Here is a 20,698-nt window from a genome sequence, read left to right as displayed (position 1 = left end):
AAAATCCATTTCCACTTAATTTAGCGATCTGGACTACTGTGCAATGCTAGCAAAGTCGCAAAATGTGATTTAGTTTTCTTTCGTTTTTGTCGATCGATGTATTTAATTTTTAAAGTTATCCAGATACAAATCATGTGAGCAAAAGCGGAAGAACTTTTTCCTCTAAAAAAATATTCTTTTGAATAAAAACATTGCAACTGCATTGCGCTTGACACATAATCAGAACCACACAAACAAACATTTAAGAATGGATATTTTCTCAGCCGCAAGCCATGTTTTAAGTACAAAAACAAAAAAAAAACTCTACCAGCCACAAGCAGACGGCAGAACTTTGACTGTGCCCCAAAATTCAAAGGAAAATATAAACATAAACTACCCATTTTCCATTATATAAATTTCAATCTTTTTACGTCCTGCTTTGCTTCAAATCCCCTCTCTCCGCCTTGACAAGCCCAGTTTTTCCCACGTGACGACGACGACGACGCAGAAGAGAGCCTTTTCCCGACCACACCAGAAAGCCCGAAGAAAAACGCTTGCAATAAATTTTCATTTTATGTATTATGTAAAATTAAGTTGAAACAAAACAGTTCCACAACACCACTCTGCCCAGCCAACACCGCCGCCACCACCACAGTCAAGCGTTTTTGGCTTGACTTTGGGGCTGGGCCTTTGCTGGAGGAAAAGTTGGCAAAGTTTAGCATATCTGCAAAGGCCCGTGAGTCCGTCTCGTTGGTTGGCATCCCTTTTTTTGTTGGACGTGTGATGGCAAGCCGAGGCAAGAATGAGCGTGAGCAAACATGTTGCTTCGAGGCGGGTAAAGGAGCAAAAAATAAACGCTTGCCGTCAGTCTCAGCTCTGTAAGAATCGGGACCTCACGTCAAGTGTAGCAACCTGAATGGGCCAGGCTGGGTCTTATTTTTACACATTTTAAAAATGAGATTATTTCCAGAGTTTTTTTTTTTTGAATAGGTCCTATAAACATATGAAACACAATAGTTTATTGGATCTTTAAAAAAAAACTCTAGATTTTGATTCTAAGGCCTGACTTTACCTACGTTTTTTGCTTTTTACAACGTGTTTTGCAATCATACAAATGTGCGGGTTGTTAAAGTCAACTTGAAAATTTTGAATTTCCTTTTTTGCCTTCCTCACCTCACTGAGGCAAGGCTATAAAATCACTCAAAAATTTAACTTTTTAAATAAAACTCCAAGATATACCTTTACGTATACATATCGACTCAGAATCAAATTCTGAGCAAATGTCTGTGCGTGTGGATGGACGTAGAATTTTTTTTCTCACTCACTTTTCTCGGAACTGGCTCGACCGATTTTGTCCGGATCTTTGTTTTTGGATTTGCCTTCAGGTTCTTTAAGTCTTTTTTAAATTTCATCCGGTTTGGTACAGTACTTTAAAAGTTATCTTCGAAAAACTGTTTTGGTTGATACTAAAAAGGGTCATTATTTACATAATTTGAAAGCTCCGGCGGATAGCTGTCGGAACTTTACGCTCGGTGCACGCACACAAACACTGCAGTGCTTTCAAATGGTTCATTAAATTTATCATAGATGGCAGCACTCAGATGTATAGTGTCTTTACTAAGTAAGCGTTAGCCAAAGCTTTCGCAGTGTGTGGTTGCAGACTTTTAGGAGGAAGGCAGCAACCACCTTCTGGTGGATTAAGAAACGTTTTTTATATTGCGAACTTAAAAAATGAAAGACAGTAAAACTTTAAGGTAAAATTTCAAGTATTCAATTTGTTTAAATTAATTGTTTAATTGTTAACCTTATGATTGAAAATGTTGTCCAAATTTCCCACAAATTTGCTCCACTATTCCTCGGTGCGTTTGCTCGGGCACACCTCTTCCAACATTCCACCGTTACAACACGAAATGGCCAAACAACGGCCCATGAATATATATCTCGAGTTACACAAGAAACAATGTCAGTCGCCGTGGTTTAAGAAAACGCCACCACGTGGATTGAGCAAGAAAAACTGCTCTTTTGGCCGACACACACACAGTCACACTCACACGATGATGTCGAGCCAGAATGAGTGAGCAAACATCGTTTCAGAGCTGGTAATGTTGTTTCCTCGTCTCCGAGGGAGGGTGAACAAAAAAATAACGCAAAGAAAAATGTGAACAAACAATTTAACGCCACTGCAAACTTTGGCGGTTTTTGTGAGCGGGCTTTTTAATTCAATTTGAATAAAGTAACGGGACGAAAGTGTTGCATATTTAAAATGTTTCATTGTTTGTTCTTTTTTGAGGGAGGCATGTTAACAAGTCTTAAAAATAAAGCCTTAAAATGATATCTCAGAAACTTTGCAAGGAAAACAATTTGTTTCAATACACCACACACCAAAAATAACTAAACAACAAACTGCATCAGCAGTTAACAAACCGCGAGTAAATGAAGATTCCTTCGTCACTTGCAAATACACTTTTCCCAAATTTATCTCAAACCAGCTTTCCCGCTGGCGAACCATTTTGGCAACCCTCCAACTAAATGTTGTCCGAAAGTTCGCCGCAAGCCAGTGGCGCCACATTTCAGCAGAGAACCTGTCATGTTTGCCACTTTTTTTTGCCGGCCACCTACCGTAGTGCAAGGCGAAACGTTCGTTGCATCGTTGAACTTGTGATGAAATAAAAATATTTCCATAACAATAAATCTTGTGCAACGTGGTGCAAAAGAGATCCGCCACTAACAAACCTCGGGTTGTAGGGCAACGCGATGGTTGTTGGTCCGATCTGTGATGCAATTTTTTTGTTCCTTGGTTTTCCAAAAAAAAATTAGTTAAATCAATATTTTTTTTGGTATTTCCCGCGAAAAGCAAATGAGACAATTGTCATTTTTCAAAATTATTAGTTATTGCTTATTATTGAAAGCATTGTCGAAAAAAAAGTTTAATCGTTTTTTTTTCTTACTTTTTTTTGTCTTTCTCTTAAGACGAAACGACCTATTTTTCGTTACCGAAATTAACAGAATCGGAAAGTTATAATTTTCAATACAAAGATTAAGAAGTAATACTTTTCAGTACTGAAAGGGGTGCTGAAATGTTTAAAATTTTAGCCAAAGTATTGAAAAGTATTACTTCTGACATTAAATTCCATTGCAATACAATTCTGTATACAACTTGATGTAAGACTTGATTTTTTCAGCACTAGTCGTATTTATCCAATTTATTAAACCCCGTTGGATATTTACTCGTGCTAAAACAAATCTTCTGTTTGCTACTTGTTGTGTAAACTACAAAAAAATTAAACAAGTATTTGAATTGGTTCGCGTTTGAGATATTGCATCTTAGGGAAAAACATATTTTTTGAGCGCTTGACCTAGAAATGAAACATTATCAACAAAGTACCAATTAAAATTTTATTTATAACAATACATGAACTTCAGTTTTTTATGAAGGGTGGAAAACGGCTCATTCCCTCTCTTCTTAAATTGTCAACGGTTTATGGATGGCCCCTGGCGAAAGTTCCCAGGAATCAAAAGTAGCAAAATTTAAAAAAAATCGGGAATTTTCACTCGATACCGTTTAATCATGACTTACTTTTTTGTTTTAATTGATATTTTTCGGCGAATAATAACACTATTTTAAACGTTTTCTTTTTACGTTTCGGCCTACTTTCTCCTTTCGGCCATCATCAGAATCTTAAACCTTCCAGCTGCTACTCCTCCTGCTGGGTCGCCTGATCTGATGGCCGAAAGGAGAAAGTAGGCCGAAACGTAAAAAGAAAACGTTTAAAATAGTGTTATTATTCGCCGAAAAATATCAACTAAAACAAAAAAGTAAAAATACTCGGCGATCAAAAATAGAAAAAAAAAAAATAATAATCATGACTTCCAATTACATTAGGAGTGCTCAAAGTTTTGGAGGCCGGGCCTAATTTTAAGCTCAAATGAGCTTGTGGGCCAAATTCACCAAATAAGCTATTTCAAAAAATTTAATTACGTTTAATTAATTAATTAATTCGGTTTTATTGGTGAATAATCAAGATACAATCAGTTCTTTTGCAATTCATAACAGAGTTTTGGAGTTCCTTTCAGCTGTGTGTTGCATCATAATCCATTTTGGAACAATTATTTCTATAACTAAGGAACTAACAAGAGCAAGAAAAATTTAAAAAAAAACTTGCTAAAATTGCAAAGGAAAGGGGAAAGAAAGAGAAAAAGCTTATAACTAAATCACAGTATTTAATCATTTATAGATGTGCTTGATCATCAGCTCCCCAAGGGCCAGGAATTGCTCCGCCTTGTTACGGCAAGTCCGGAACCGCGTCATCATCTCCCCAGCGAGAGCAAAGAACTCCGGCAGGGTGAAGAGATCTTCCCCGGTGACTTCTTGCTGGGCCGCATTGCCGCTACCGGCAGCAACCACGCTGGCAAACGATCGCCCCCAGCCAGGAGGGAATGCTGAGTTGTCCGCGGGAACCGTACGCTGCCCAGCAGCCGGCACGGTTACGCTCGTACTTCGCTGAGGAGGGTGGGACGCTGCTGCTTTCTTCTTCCTCTTTTCCTGCTCCTCGAGGTAGGTTTTCCGTGCGCTGCATCCACGGTAGTTGCTGGTATGGTTACCTCCACAGTTGGCGCACTTGATGCGCGCCTTGGTTTGTGCTGCCTCGTCCCCCAATTCCGCCTTGCGCGGCAGTGCACACGCCTCAGAGAGGTGTGTTTCACCGCACTTCACACAGCGGGGCGGGAGGTTGCAGTTCCGCGAGCCGTGGCCGAATTTCTGGCAACGGTGGCATTGTGCTGCGTCCGACGGGTTCTTTGAGTAGAACCGCCAGTTTACCCAAAAACCGTCCAACGCCTTAGTCCGCCGCAGGTCTTGTATTTTGACGGTGCCGCGGTCGAAGTACAACAGGTACAGTGTGTGTGTACCTGTGACCGTTGTCTTCCGCGAGAGGACTTTTATGTCACGCGGCGTTATTCCAGCACCCGAGAGGTCCTTCTTGAGGTCGGAGATCGGGCGGTCTTGGTACCCCTGCAAGACGATCTTAACGGCTGTCTTCTGCACGGGGTCAAATGTGTAGAACTTGAAGTTTTTACTCTTCAATTTCTCCACAACCAGGTCGAAGTTCTTGCTGTCAAATGTGTAGACTTGCACTGACGACTTACCGACTTTCAGACAATATCCGAGGCCTTCCAGCAACTCGTCAATATCGTCCGCCAACGTGTCCAAAACATAGATTGGAGGTTGTCTACGTTCCTTTGGAGAATTGTTCGTTTTTGACGTCGACACTTTCTTCCGTGCACGTCCATCGTATTCGTCGTCGTCGGTGGAACTGCTACCGTCGGTGTTGTTGTTGTTTTCTTCGTCGTCACTCAGCATCTGGAACTCGTTCCTGATGGGAATGTTGGCGGATGTTGACGTGTTGGTCGTGGCACCGGAAGTACCGGAACGGGTTCGAACTGGTGATCTTGGAACATATCCGGGATGTAGTAACTTTTTGTCGATGCCTTCTGCGCTCACGCTCCCCTGCGCGATGGCGGTCGACACGGCGTTGGTTTGTTTACCTTTTTGCACACGGCCGGTAGACGAACTTCGCGGGTTTTTCGAGGCCGCACTCGAACTGCCACGGCCACGGCCGGCCTTTGGCATGCTGCAGGAGCAAACTCGCGGGTAATTGCGGTAGATTACGGCGGAAAATTTCGAAAAAACGATAGAGCACTGAGCACTTGACTGCTGCTTGCTCTCGTGCGTACACGGAGGTGATTTAATTACGTTATTTTAATTTAAAAGCCAAGAAAATACATCAGCTGCTGTTTTTTGAAATTTCTGTTATTTTTGTACTATTTCTTTAATTTAAAATAATATAAAACACAAAATGGCAGTTTCCCATCAATTTTGTTTATTTTATTTAGTAATCTGACCAATTAATGTAACTGCGTAATTTAACCATTAAATTAAGTGTGACTGATAAAAAATCTTTGAGAGCCAGAATTTCAACAGTTAATGAAAAAATGCAAATGTTTTAAGCACCCATAAAGTTGAAAAAAAAAACAGTTTAGCAAAAAAAAATCATTGAAAATTCACTAAATTTATAATTATTTTTGAATAAACCCGAACATGCTCAAAATGAGTCTAAATGCAGAAGAATGCATTTTTAATTAATTTCAGCTGATTGCACTTAAAATTCTATTGATAATATGAAGTTTTTTGAAAAAAATATTTTTGCCCCTGATTTTTTGAGCCAATTTTTAAGAATGGGTGGGGGAAGGTCGAGGGGATGTTGCAACAGTCTTATTCCTCCGATTTTAACATTTTGTTTGCCTTCCCGCCCGTGTGGATCAATCGGACCGCGCACTGGACTCACAATCCAGTGCCATACTTTCATACACTTAGGAGCCCAGGGCGGCGAAGTCCTTGTAGATAAAAAGGAAGACACTTGTGGTTGGTACTAGCAATGGTGGCCGACAGCTATAAAGTCAACTTCGTTTTTATGCCTTCCTAAGTAAAATTTGAACGTTTTATAACTGTTTTCAAAAATGTTTGATTAAAGTTTTAACAATATTTACTAGTTTCACTCACATTGAAACGTGTGAAATTGTTTTATAATTATAATTAGTGAAAAATTGTGAAAATTTGGAAGGTGTAATTTTGGAAGGTTGAATATTACCTCTTTTATGATGTAATTTTACTTCAATTTATACTGAAAAAGCGACATTACAACAGAAAAGTGTAAAAATTACACATTTTCAGAGGTAAAATTACACATTTTTTTCTGACATAAAAGATGTACCCCTTTCCAGATGTAATATTACCATGATTTTTTTTCTGTGTAAGATTTGTTGAACAAAATATTTGGATCCTGAAATGGGGATCACAATATTAGTAAATCATTAGTACATATTTCTATCAACAAAAATTAAAAATATTATTTAGCATACAAAGTTTAAAATAAACCTTTTGAAAAAGTATAAAATCACTTTACATGTGGTCAACGGCCCATTTAAGGCCCCCGTCTCGTGACTCGCGCGCGCGTGGTTTATCATTTTTCATATTTGTTATATTATCGTTTTTAAAAATCCAAACACATCACGATTTAGAGAATTTTCTCAGCTTTCTAACTACGAGTTCATTTTTCAAAAAAAGTGAGTTTTTCTTCTCCATCGGTGCTTTTTAGTAAAATAGTATTTCAAAATTCTGGGGTATTTCAAAATTTATCGCGATGACCTATACTTTTTTACACACCAAAATGTTTGTTGGGATGTGGGCAACATATGTCTAGAACATTGTTATAATTTTTGACCAAAATATATTGCCGTTTTTTAGTAAAAACTATAGCGCGCCATCACCATATTTTGAAAATATTGAAAAAGCTGGTTTTTACCTTGGAAGGCAAAAATCTCGAAATTCAAAGCGATAACCTATACTTTTTATCGATGGAGAATGTTCAGAAATATCCTAGAATCAATTTGTAGTACTTTAAAAAATATTTGAGTACATAAAAATATTTATTTTGGGCAAAATATTGAGAAAAATCTATTTTTTCAAAGAAACTGAAATATATTCCAAGTATTTCGCCAATATCTCAAAATTCAAAGTGATGACCTATACTTTTTATGGATGGAAAATATTCAGAAATATTCTGAAATCAATTTGTAGTACTTTGAAAAATATTTTAGTACATAAAAATATTTATTTTGGGCTAAATATTGAGAAAAATCTATTTTTTTCAAAGAAACTGAAATATATTCCAAGTATTTCGCCAATATCTCAAAATTCAAAGCGATGACCTATACTTTTTATGGATGGAAAATGTTCAGAAATATTCTAGAATCACTTTGTATTACTTTGAAAATTATTTTAGTACATAAAAATATTTATTTTGGGCTAAATATTGAGAAAAATCTATTTTTTTTCAAAGAAACTCAAATATATTCCAAGTATTTCGCCAATATCTCAAAATTCAAAGCGATGACCTATACTTTTTATGGATGGAAAATATTCAGAAATATTCTGAAATCAATTTGTAGTACTTTGAAAAATATTTTAGTACATAAAATTTGTTATTTTGGGCTAAATATTGGGAAAAATCTATTTTTTCAAAGAAACTCAAATATATTCCAAGTATTTCGCCAATATCTCAAAATTCAAAGCGATGACCTATACTTTTTATGGATGGAAAATGTTTAGAAATATTCTAGAATCAATTTGTAGTACTTTTAAAAATATTTGAGTACATAAAATATTTATTTTGGGCTAAATATTGAGAAAAGACTATTTTTTTCAAAGAAACTCAAATATATTCCAAGTATTTCGCCAATCTCTCAAAATTTATAGCGATGACCTATACTTCTTATGGATGGAAAATGTTCAGAAATATTCTAGAATCAATTTGTAGTACTTTGAAAAATATTTTGGTACATAAAATATTTATTTTGGGCTAAATATTGAGAAAGGACTATTTTTTTCAAAGAAACTCAAATATATTCCAAGTATTTCGCCAATATCTCAAAATTCAGAGCGATGACCTATACTTTTTATGGATGGAAAATATTCAGAAATATTCTGAAATCAATTTGTAGTACTTTGAAAAATATTTTAGTACATAAAAATATTTATTTTGGGCTAAATATTGAAAAAAATCTTTTTTTTTCAAAGAAACTCAAATAAATTCCAAGTATTTCGCCAATATCTCAAAATTCAAAGCGATGACCTATACTTTTTATGGATGGAAATGTTCAGAAATATTCTAGAATCAATTTGTAGTACTTTAAAAAATATTTTAGTACATAAAATTTTTTATTTTGGGCTAAATATTGAGAAAAATCTATTTTTTTCAAAGAAACTCAAATATATTCCAAGTATTTCGCCAGTATTACAAAATTCAAAGCGATGACCTATACTTTTTATCGATGGAGAATGTTTAGAAATATTGCAGTATTAATTTGTAGTACTTTAAAAAATATTTTAGTAAATAAAAATATTTATTCGGGGCAAAATATTGAGATAAATCTCTTTTTTCAAAGAAACTCAAATATTATCCAAGTATTTCGCCAATATCTCGAAATTCAAAGTGATGACCTATACTTTTTATGGATGGAAAATATTCAGAAATATTCTGAAATCAATTTGTAGTACTTTGAAAAATATTTTAGTACATAAAAATATTTATTTTGGGCTAAATATTGAAAAAAATCTATTTTTTTCAAAGAAACTCAAATATATTCCAAGTATTTCGCCAATATCTCAAAATTCAAAGCGATGACCTATACTTTTTATGGATGGAAAATGTTCAGAAATATTCTAGAATCAATTTGCAGTACTTGAAAAAATGTTTTAGTACAATCACATTTTTCCAAAATCAATTCAAATCAAATTGCTCGCTCTACAGCATTGCCTTGGCGTTCTCGATTGTGAGATTCCTACTCGAAACAAGGTGTTCGAAGGCTTGATTGTTGAGGCAATTGCAAACCTCTTTTTACATCCAAGCTTCCATCTATCCCGAGATTCGAACTGATGATCTTTGGATTGCGAGTCCAACTGCTGACCAGCGACTCCATCGAGATAGGACCCAGAAAACGACTTCTGGATTGAGCTAACGACCTACCCTCTAAGTTAGACCGGGGCCAACATTTACTTCCCCGTCCGACGGAAGGCGTGATCAGACAAATCTCGTCTCGAAAAATGCCACCGGAACCTTTTGGGATCGAAACCAGGCCGCCTGAATGAGAGGCAACCAGGTATACCCCTTCACCACCGGTCCTGGCTTTTTCAAGTATTTTTCCAATATCTCAATATTACAAAAAACTTACCAGAAATTCAACAGAAGTTTGATTTTTTTTTAGAAATAGATGAAAATGGCCTGTAATGTTTCAATTTCATAACAATTACAGAGATTTAGAAAAGGTTGCCAAAATTGCACAGAAATTTACATCTAAAAATTACTATTGATTTTTCTTCAAGTGCATTTGCGTTACCTTGCCAAAACATTTTTTTTTTTTTCAAAAAATGTGTTGCTCAAGCAATATATATTTGTCTCAGAAAAATATATTTGAACATATGCTTACATGCACTTTTCAAATAGAATTAATATATAACATTTTTTTCCTATAATCTTACACTTTTTATTGACTGAAAAACCAATTATGCAAAATTGTATGTGTGGACAAATAAACTTTATGAGGAATGAGTTTCCCCAAACGTTGAAATTCCTCGTGATGAATATATACAATTATATGCCATGTTTTTTGCGGTATATTAATGCTACTAATGAAATCATTAATTAATCCTAACAGAAATAAATAATAAATATATTTTATAGTAAATAATCTTCCAGCCAGAAAAAATATAGTTTTGAATTGAAAATAATAATTTCAAAAATCGTGAACTGCTTGCATGAATTTGAAAATTTACACAGAAAAAAAAGTTGAATTTTGGAATGTTGAAAATTTGGTAGGTTGAATATTACCTTTTTTTGAGTAATATTACATAAAAAATTGTAAAAATGTGAACCTGATGAATATTCATCAAAAACTGATGCAAATTCATGATTTTCCGGGGTAAAATTAATCATTTTTTCACACAAAATCTGTCACCATTTCCTGATGAATATTACCATCATTTTTTTTCAGTGTACGAAGAAACCTTTTGCTGGAATGTTGCAATTTCTCCATACTTATGAAAATTTTTCTTAGTAAATTTCAAAATTTTGCGAGGTATCATGTTAAACTTAACAGCAACTGGATAGAAACATGTTGCTGATTTGACGAGCTCTAGCTCGTTCAAGTACAATAATGGTCCAAATTCGCTCATCCTTTTTCCTAATCATTCTTATAAAAATATTTCTTCCAAATTACTCGAACTCGAACTATACTCTCAACATATATCTTTATATTTCAATGAACAATTTTGCAATATATTTTCCAAAGCTAATATTTTTGTATCAAAATACTTTTGTGAAAAAAGGTCATTGATTTAAATTTTGAGTTAGGCCGTTGCAAATATTTTGAAATTGAAAGCCATGGTATAAACATTTGAATAAAAAAAAGTGTTTTAAAATGCATCTTCAACTTGCCCAGTTGTTTTGCAATCATTAATTTTCAAAATATCAAATTTTTGAGGAAAAAAATCGCAAAAAAAACTTGTTGCGGTACTGTTTGTCAAAAGTTGATTGATTATTTTTTATTGAAATTATTTTGAACATTTTTGCTAATTGTACTACAATATTTTTCAAAGTACTACAAATTGATTCTAGAATATTTCTGAACATTTTCCATCCATTAAAAGTATAGGTCATCGCTTTGAATTTTGAGATATTGGCGAAATACTTGGAATATATTTGAGTTTCTTTGAAAAAAATAGATTTTTCTCAATATTTAGCCCAAAATAAATATTTTTTTGTACTAAAATATTTTTCAAAGTACTACAAATTGATTCTAGAATATTTCTGAACATTTTCCATCCATAAAAAATATAGGTCATCGCTCTGAATTTTGAGATATTGGCGAAATACTTGGAATATATTTGAGTTTCATTGAAGAAAATAGATTTTTCTCAATATTTAGCCCAAAATAAATATTTTTATGTACTAAAATATTTTTAAAAGTACTACAAATTGATTCTAGAATATTTCTGAACATTTTCCATTCATAAAAAGTATAGGTCATCGCTCTGAATTTTGAGATATTGGCGAAATACTTGGAATATATTTGAGTTTCTTTGAAAAAAATAGATTTTTCTCAATATTTAGCCCAAAATAAATATTTTTATGTACTAAAATATTTTTCAAAGTACTACAAATTGATTCTAGAATATTTCTGAACATTTTCCATCCATAAAAAATATAGGTCATCGCTCTGAATTTTGAGATATTGGCGAAATACTTGGAATATATTTGAGTTTCTTTGAAGAAAATAGATTTTTCTCAATATTTAGCCCAAAATAAATATTTTTATGTACTAAAATATTTTTAAAAGTACTACAAATTGATTCTAGAATATTTCTGAACATTTTCCATTCATAAAAAGTATAGGTCATCGCTTTGAATTTTGAGATATTGGCGAAATACTTGGAATATATTTGAGTTTCTTTGAAAAAAATAGATTTTTCTCAATATTTAGCCCAAAATAAATATTTTTATGTACTAAAATATTTTTCAAAGTACTACAAATTGATTCTAGAATACTTCTGAACATTTTCCATCCATAAAAAGTATAGGTCATCGCTTTGAATTTTGAGATATTGGCGAAATACTTGGAATATATTTGAGTTTCTTTGAAAAAATAGATTTTTCTCAATATTTAGCCCAAAATAAAAAAATTTATGTACTAAAATATTTTTCAAAGTACTACAAATTGATTTCAGAATATTTCTGAATATTTTCCATCCATAAAAAGTATAGGTCATCGCTTTGAATTTTGAGATATTGGCGAAATACTTGGAATATATTTGAGTTTCTTTGAAAAAAATAGATTTTTTTCAATATTTAGCCCAAAATAAATATTTTTATGTACTAAAATATTTTTCAAAGTACTACAAATTGATTTCAGAATATTTCTGAATATTTTCCATCCATAAAAAGTATAGGTCATCGCTCTGAATTTTGAGATATTGGCGAAATACTTGGAATATATTTGAGTTTCTTTGAAAAAAATAGTCTTTTCTCAATATTTAGCCCAAAATAAATATTTTATGTACTAAAATATTTTTCAAAGTACTACAAATTGATTCTAGAATATTTCTGAACATTTTCCATCCATAAAAAGTATAGGTCATCGCTTTGAATTTTGAGATATTGGCGAAATACTTGGAATATATTTGAGTTTCTTTCAAAAAATAGATTTTTCTCAATATTTAGCCCAAAATAAAAAAATTTATGTACTTAAATATTTTTCAAAGTACTACAAATTGATTTCAGAATATTTCTGAATATTTTCCATCCATAAAAAGTATAGGTCATCGCTTTGAATTTTGAGATATTGGCGAAATACTTGGAATATATTTGAGTTTCTTTGAAAAAATAGATTTTTCTCAATATTTAGCCCAAAATAAAAAAAATTATGTACTAAAATATTTTTCAAAGTACTACAAATTGATTTCAGAATATTTCTGAATATTTTCCATCCATAAAAAGTATAGGTCATCGCTTTGAATTTTGAGATATTGGCGAAATACTTGGAATATATTTGAGTTTCTTTGAAAAAAAAAGATTTTTCTCAATATTTAGCCCAAAATAAATATTTTTATGTACTAAAATATTTTTCAAAGTACTACAAATTGATTCTAGAATACTTCTGAACATTTTCCATCCATAAAAAGTATAGGTCATCGCTTTGAATTTTGAGATATTGGCGAAATACTTGGAATATATTTGAGTTTCTTTGAAAAAATAGTCTTTTCTCAATATTTAGCCCAAAATAAATATTTTATGTACAAAAATATTTTTCAAAGTAATACAAATTGATTCTAGAATATTTCTGAACATTTTCCATCCATGAAAAGTCCAGGTCATCGCTTTGAATTTTGAGATATTGGCGAAATACTTGGAATATATTTGAGTTTCTTTGAAAAAAATAGTCTTTTCTCAATATTTAGCCCAAAATAAATATTTTATGTACTTAAATATTTTTAAAAGTACTACAAATTGATTCTAAAATATTTCTGAACATTTTCCATCCATAAAAAGTATAGGTCATCGCTTTGAATTTTGAGATATTGGCGAAATACTTGGAATATATTTAAGTTTCTTTGAAAAAAATAGATTTTTTTCAATATTTAGCCCAAAATAAATATTTTTATGTACTAAAATATTTTTCAAAGTACTACAAATTGATTTCAGAATATTTCTGAATATTTTCCATCCATAAAAAGTATAGGTCATCGCTCTGAATTTTGAGATATTGGCGAAATACTTGGAATATATTTGAGTTTCTTTGAAAAAAAATAGTCTTTTCTCAATATTTAGCCCAAAATAAATATTTTATGTACTAAAATATTTTTCAAAGTACTACAAATTGATTCTAGAATATTTCTGAACATTTTCCATCCATAAAAAGTATAGGTCATCGCTTTGAATTTTGAGATATTGGCGAAATACTTGGAATATATTTGAGTTTCTTTGAAAAAATAGATTTTTCTCAATATTTAGCCCAAAATAAAAAAATTTATGTACTAAAATATTTTTCAAAGTACTACAAATTGATTTCAGAATATTTCTGAATATTTTCCATCCATAAAAAGTATAGGTCATCGCTTTGAATTTTGAGATATTGGCGAAATACTTGGAATATATTTGAGTTTCTTTGAAAAAAATAGATTTTTCTCAATATTTAGCCCAAAATAAATATTTTTATGTACTAAAATATTTTTCAAAGTACTACAAATTGATTCTAGAATATTTCTGAACATTTTCCATCCATAAAAAGTCCAGGTCATCGCTTTGAATTTTGAGATATTGGCGAAATACTTGGAATATATTTGAGTTTCTTTGAAAAAAATAGTCTTTTCTCAATATTTAGCCCAAAATAAATATTTTATGTACTAAAATATTTTTAAAAGTACTACAAATTGATTCTAAAATATTTCTGAACATTTTCCATCCATAAAAAGTATAGGTCATCGCTTTGAATTTTGAGATATTGGCGAAATACTTGGAATATATTTGAGTTTCTTTGAAAAAAATAGATTTTTTTCAATATTTAGCCCAAAATAAATATTTTTATGTACTAAAATATTTTTCAAAGTACTACAAATTGATTTCAGAATATTTCTGAATATTTTCCATCCATAAAAAGTATAGGTCATCGCTCTGAATTTTGAGATATTGGCGAAATACTTGGAATATATTTGAGTTTCTTTGAAAAAAATAGTCTTTTCTCAATATTTAGCCCAAAATAAATATTTTATGTACTAAAATATTTTTCAAAGTACTACAAATTGATTCTAGAATATTTCTGAACATTTTCCATCCATAAAAAGTATAGGTCATCGCTTTGAATTTTGAGATATTGGCGAAATACTTGGAATATATTTGAGTTTCTTTCAAAAAATAGATTTTTCTCAATATTTAGCCCAAAATAAAAAAATTTATGTACTTAAATATTTTTCAAAGTACTACAAATTGATTTCAGAATATTTCTGAATATTTTCCATCCATAAAAAGTATAGGTCATCGCTTTGAATTTTGAGATATTGGCGAAATACTTGGAATATATTTGAGTTTCTTTGAAAAAAATAGATTTTTCTCAATATTTAGCCCAAAATAAATATTTTTATGTACTTAAATAATTTTCAAAGTAATACAAAGTGATTCTAGAATATTTCTGAACATTTTCCATCCATAAAAAGTATAGGTCATCGCTTTGAATTTTGAGATATTGGCGAAATACTTGGAATATATTTGAGTTTCTTTGAAAAAAATAGATTTTTCTCAATATTTAGCCCAAAATAAATATTTTTATGTACTAAAATATTTTCAAAGTACTACAAATTGATTTCAGAATATTTCTGAACATTTTCCATCCATAAAAAGTATAGGTCATCACTTTGAATTTTGAGATATTGGCGAAATACTTGGAATATATATGAGTTTCCTTGAAAAAATAGATTTTTCTCAATATTTAGCCCAAAATAAATATTTTTATGTACTAAAATAATTTTCAAAGTAATACAAAGTAATTCTAGAATATTTCTGAACATTTTCCATCCATAAAAAGTATAGGTCATCGCTTTGAATTTTGAGATATTGGCGAAATACTTGGAATATATTTGAGTTTCTTTAAAAAAAATAGATTTTTCTCAATATTTAGCCCAAAATAAATATTTTTATGTACTAAAATATTTTTCAAAGTACTACAAATTGATTTCAGAATATTTCTGAATATTTTCCATCCATAAAAAGTATAGGTCATCGCTTTGAATTTCGAGATATTGGCGAAATACTTGGAATATATTTGAGTTTCTTTGAAAAAAAATAGATTTTTCTCAATATTTAGCCCAAAATAAATATTTTTATGTACTAAAATATTTTTCAAAGTACTACAAATTGATTTCAGAATATTTCTGAATGTTTTCCATCCATAAAAAGTATAGGTCATCGCTTTGAATTTTGAGATATTGGCGAAATACTTGGAATATATTTGAGTTTCTCTGAAAAAAATAGATTTTTCTCAATATTTAGCCCAAAATAAATATTTTTATGTACTAAAATATTTTTCAAAGTACTACAAATTGATTTCAGAATATTTCTGAATATTTTCCATCCATAAAAAGTATAGGTCATCACTTTGAATTTCGAGATATTGGCGAAATACTTGGAATATATTTCAGTTTCTTTGAAAAAAATAGATTTTTCTCAATAATTTGCCCAAAATAAATATTTTTATGTACTCAAATATTTTTTAAAGTACTACAAATTGATTCTAGGATATTTGTGGACATTCTCCATCGATAAAAAGTATAGGTCATCGCTTTGAATTTCGAGATTTTGCCTTCCAAGGTAAAAACCAGCTTTTTCAATATTTTCAAAATATGGTGATGGCGCGCTATAGTTTTTACTAAAAAAAGGCAATATATTTTGGTCAAAAATTATAACAATGTTCTAGACATATGTTGCCCACATCCCAACGAACATTTTGGTGTATAAAAAAGTATAGGTCATCGCGATAAATTTTGAAATACCCCAGAATTTTGAAATACTATTTTACTAAAAAGCACCGATGGAGAAGAAAAACTCACTTTTTTTTGAAAAATGAACTCGTAGTTAGAAAGCTGAGAAAATTCTCTAAATCGTGATGTGTTTGGATTTTTAAAAACGATAATATAACAAATATGAAAAATGATAAACCACGCGCGCGCGAGTCACGAGACGGGGGCCTTAACATGATTATTCAAAATGGGTCCGCGGGTCACAAAAAATCATCTCGTGGGCTACGTTTGGCCCGCGGGCCATAGATACTTTTGTCACCCCTGAATTACATAGAAGCTAAAAAATTTGTACATACACTTAAAATAACCCATAATGCTGTTTTTCGTTTGTGGAGCAGATAATCATTTTTTCTAGGCACCCTATTGTACACACAGATTGGTCTTCAACAGACGATTGAAAAGCTTTGGAAATTATTCTTGACATTTATTTTAAAAAGGTGGTTATGTAACAGACATGACCAGTATTGCAAAAAACATTGAATCATAATTGTAAAAAAATCATTTAAGTAATATATAAGAAACATAAATTGTGGCCAACTCTGAAGAATTGCAAATTTTCATGTCCACCACTCATATGGTTCGTTAAATGTTTCCCTGTTTGGAAACATTGTAAGATTCACCGGTCGTGACCAATATCCAATCAAATTAGACCCAACACTATTGTCCCAAATCATTCCGGTATTCTAATAGCTACCAAAGACATTACATTCAAGTCCCAGATTTAAGTCTTTGAAAAAATGCAAGAATTGCTCATGCCAAAAGCCAATTTTGATTTAACCTTTGGGCAGTAGCGCTAGTGTATATTGTGCACAGATCATCCGACGCTGAAGTTACTTTTTCCTGTTGATTCATCACCACGATCTGTAAAAACATGCTCCAATCGACAGAATTACATTTTAGTTTGTTTCGGCCAGTACCAAACATCATAAACAAATACACAAAAATATAAAATATCTACAAAAAAACTGACAAATTTTGAGGCTTAATACTCTGGACTCTATTTTATTCTTAGAAATATTATCCCATCCTTACAAGATTATCATAGTAACATTTTTAAACTTACAGGTTTTATTATGGTTCTGGAAACCCTCATACGGCCTAAAAAGGCTTTTGTGGCCTACTTAAAACCTAAAATGTTACTTGGGTAGCAACTCTATTAAATCTATAAATCATAGTTTAAATGCATTTCGTCAATTAAAGCAACTGTAGATCATCCAAATCATTTATTAAAAATTGTACAATGGGTTGAACCCAACCCAAGTTTCAAATGCAAAGCCAAACAAACATCCAAATACCTTATTAAATTGGGTTTCACCTCTGGTATAACGATCCAGGAGTTGCCAGCCAGCCCTCGTACCCAGTACGGTTTTATGTTGGATGGATTTTTAATGCACTCACTTCTCTACCTCTCCTTCTCTCTCTATTTCTGGTCTCGTCCTTCACACAGGTGAAAAGCCAGCCGCAATGCAACATCCGAACAAGAGTCCAACGGCAGCATCCGGCGCTGGCAGCAGTGGTGCCTCGGCCGCAGTCATCAGTCGTCTAACGAGCCCCAGTCCGGCTGGCAGCTGCTGCTGCTACTGGCTGGCAACCCTGCTGCTGACCTATTGGACGTACTACTGGTCTTCCCCCTGGATCCGGTTCCCCCGGGTGCCGCAGCTGCTCTCCTCCTCGAAGGTGGTGCCGCCGCCGACGACGACGACGATGTCCTCCTGTCCCGTTGCGGCAGTTCTGCGACGGACGACGATGACGATCTCCAACTCCAACAGGCCCTGGACGGCGACATTTTGTATACTATTAGTGCTGGTAATCGTAAAGACTATATTCAGCAAAAGTATTAAGTTGTTTGATGCGGTCTAAAAGGGCTGGGTTGAGGGGCAAAGAGAGAGGGTTTCGACTGAGGAAGGGACGTTTGAGTGTGTGTGCGTGTGTGGCAGTTTCTGTATGTGTGAAAAAGGAGGCTCTTCTGCAGCCCGCAAATGATAGCTCACAGGTCAAAGGCACTTCGTTTCTAGCGACAAGTAACTATAAATATTTTGTACAGGTTTTCTAGCATTAAAACGTTGTAGAGTGCAGCAGCAGAGTTCATAAGTGAGCAAAAGAGAAATTGTGATGCAGCATGTCAGACTGGTGTGTGAAATACTCGATTTAGGGAAGCTTAGGACTACGCTGAAGAGACGGACGATTCTAAGACAGGACACACTGGATACGAAAATTGTAGAGAATGAAGCTGTTGCGGCGGTAGGGTCTTGTTTCCAAAAGGGAGTCCCAGGGCGTCATGGTTTTAAACTGAGGTTTTAGTTTCTCTTTGAATTCTAGCAGCTTTTTGATCTCGTTCTTAAATGGATCAAATTGTACGTTCCAGTTAAAGCCAACAGTCTGTGTATATTGTGGTTATACGGACAATAATCTGGGAATTTTATTATTTTACTATGTGGTTCTGTTGGTTTCTGGTTGCAGCTTGAATTCCTGCTCAAGCTATTTCAAGTAAACGGAAATTGATCATATCTTGATTCAACCTGCTGGTAAAATTGCGGTAGCAAATTTGCAGGAATTTAAATATTGTCACAATAAACAAATTAAAACACCATATCTCTTCTATAATGTGGTCTAGACGATTTTCAGCAGAATCTAAACTTGTATTTTTTCCCTTCTCAAGTGCTCTCAGATGGCGAAGAATCGAAATCTAACCCTTTTCACCTCGCATTTCCAACGATTCCCGGAAAGCTCTAATTTCCTAAAGATATTTTCCCGCAAACCTTCATCAAATCCTTCTGGCTCGATGAATGGTTTGGCTGGCCGGTCGGAAACGAAAACCTCTTCAAACAACAATCGAACAGCTCGAGCACGGCTCTCGACGATTCGCCGGTGGTCGATTCCGATGCAAATCAAACACTTTGAGAGCCATCAAGCGGCAAAGTTTACGCGCGCTCATTTCCGAACTTCTTCAATCTTTCTTGCCTGCGTTGGTTGGGGCCACGTGGAAAGTCCCGGGCCTGGCTGCTATCGCTCAATCAAGTATTGATTAAACAAATAGAAAGTACCGCCGGGTCGAGAAACTTGCCTTTTGCGAGAATAGTTTCGTCGGAGAAATGGGGCTTTGGTCAGCACACAGAATCAAACCGAGCCAAATTGACTTTTTTTTAAAGTTTGCACTAGTTTTTGAACAAACACTTGGTAGAGCAAAAAAAAACCGTTTGCCTCCCGAAAGACGAAAGCTGCTCGACACAGATAAGAAGGGAAAATCATGAATAAAACACATTCATCTATTTTGTCATTTTGCATAACTGATGAAAACTTGAAATGTTGGGTGGTGGTGGTGGTGGGGATGTCCAGGAAATGTTGCTAAAAGATGAGCATCACGTTCTGGCAGGAAGGCACTCGAAGGGAGACTCGACGCCAGCCAACAGGGCAAACATTGTGTAACGATAACGGGTCCAAAGGAAGCAACAAAAAGCAGATGCTTATCTTTGCTGTAGAGTTTCGTTCCTTTTTTGTGTCAGTATATTTCATCCTGTGGGCCGCAGAGTTTCCTGCTTCCTGTCACCATTTATCGTCTGCAACATTTATGAAGAGAAGTTTGCTAGTGATTGAGGAACGGATATTTGCAATTTTAAATTTAATTCAAAACTGTCTCCCCGGAAGGGATTCACTTATGATGGATGCAAATTCATAGTGTTGGAATAATATAACATAAAAAGTTCTACTATTTTTGCAGTTTTTGATTGTGTTTATGTTTCAGACTTGAATAAAACTGAAATTGTTTTCTAAGTTGACTTCAGAATTTAAGCCATAATTCTGTCGTTTTGAGAAAATATAGTAGAGTTTAAACATGTAACAAAAGCACAAATCGTAAACTTTAACAAACATGCTAAGCTTTTAATATTTGTTTACGACTTGGTGCCTTCGGCATATTCATGAAAAGAAGTATGGGAAAAATGCATTGTGTAAAAAATATTTGTTTAATTTATGATTCAATCGCAACAAATCAAACTGTACATTTTTTACATTTTCAATTTAAATTCGGTTTTATTAGTG

At 33.1% G+C, this 20,698-nt stretch overlaps 1 protein-coding gene across 1 annotated transcript in view; it reads left to right on the top strand.

The window, feature by feature from the left end:
• The window catches only part of LOC120425686 (neural cell adhesion molecule 2-like), a 109,874-nt gene extending 89,383 nt beyond the window's left edge, over positions 1 to 20,491 (top strand). Inside the window, exon 6 of the mRNA XM_039590269.2 lies at positions 18,108 to 20,491. Within this exon, the coding sequence (XP_039446203.1) occupies positions 18,108 to 18,520 (413 nt within the window). The 3' untranslated portion in view covers positions 18,521 to 20,491. The remainder of the gene's footprint in view (positions 1 to 18,107) is intronic.
• Positions 20,492 to 20,698: the final 207 nt, after the last annotated feature.

The sequence above is a fragment of the Culex pipiens genome, chromosome 3, assembly GCF_016801865.2.
Source record: "Culex pipiens pallens isolate TS chromosome 3, TS_CPP_V2, whole genome shotgun sequence".
Classification (NCBI taxonomy): Eukaryota; Metazoa; Arthropoda; class Insecta; order Diptera; family Culicidae; genus Culex; species Culex pipiens.
This window is presented reverse-complemented; position numbering and strand designations above follow the sequence as displayed.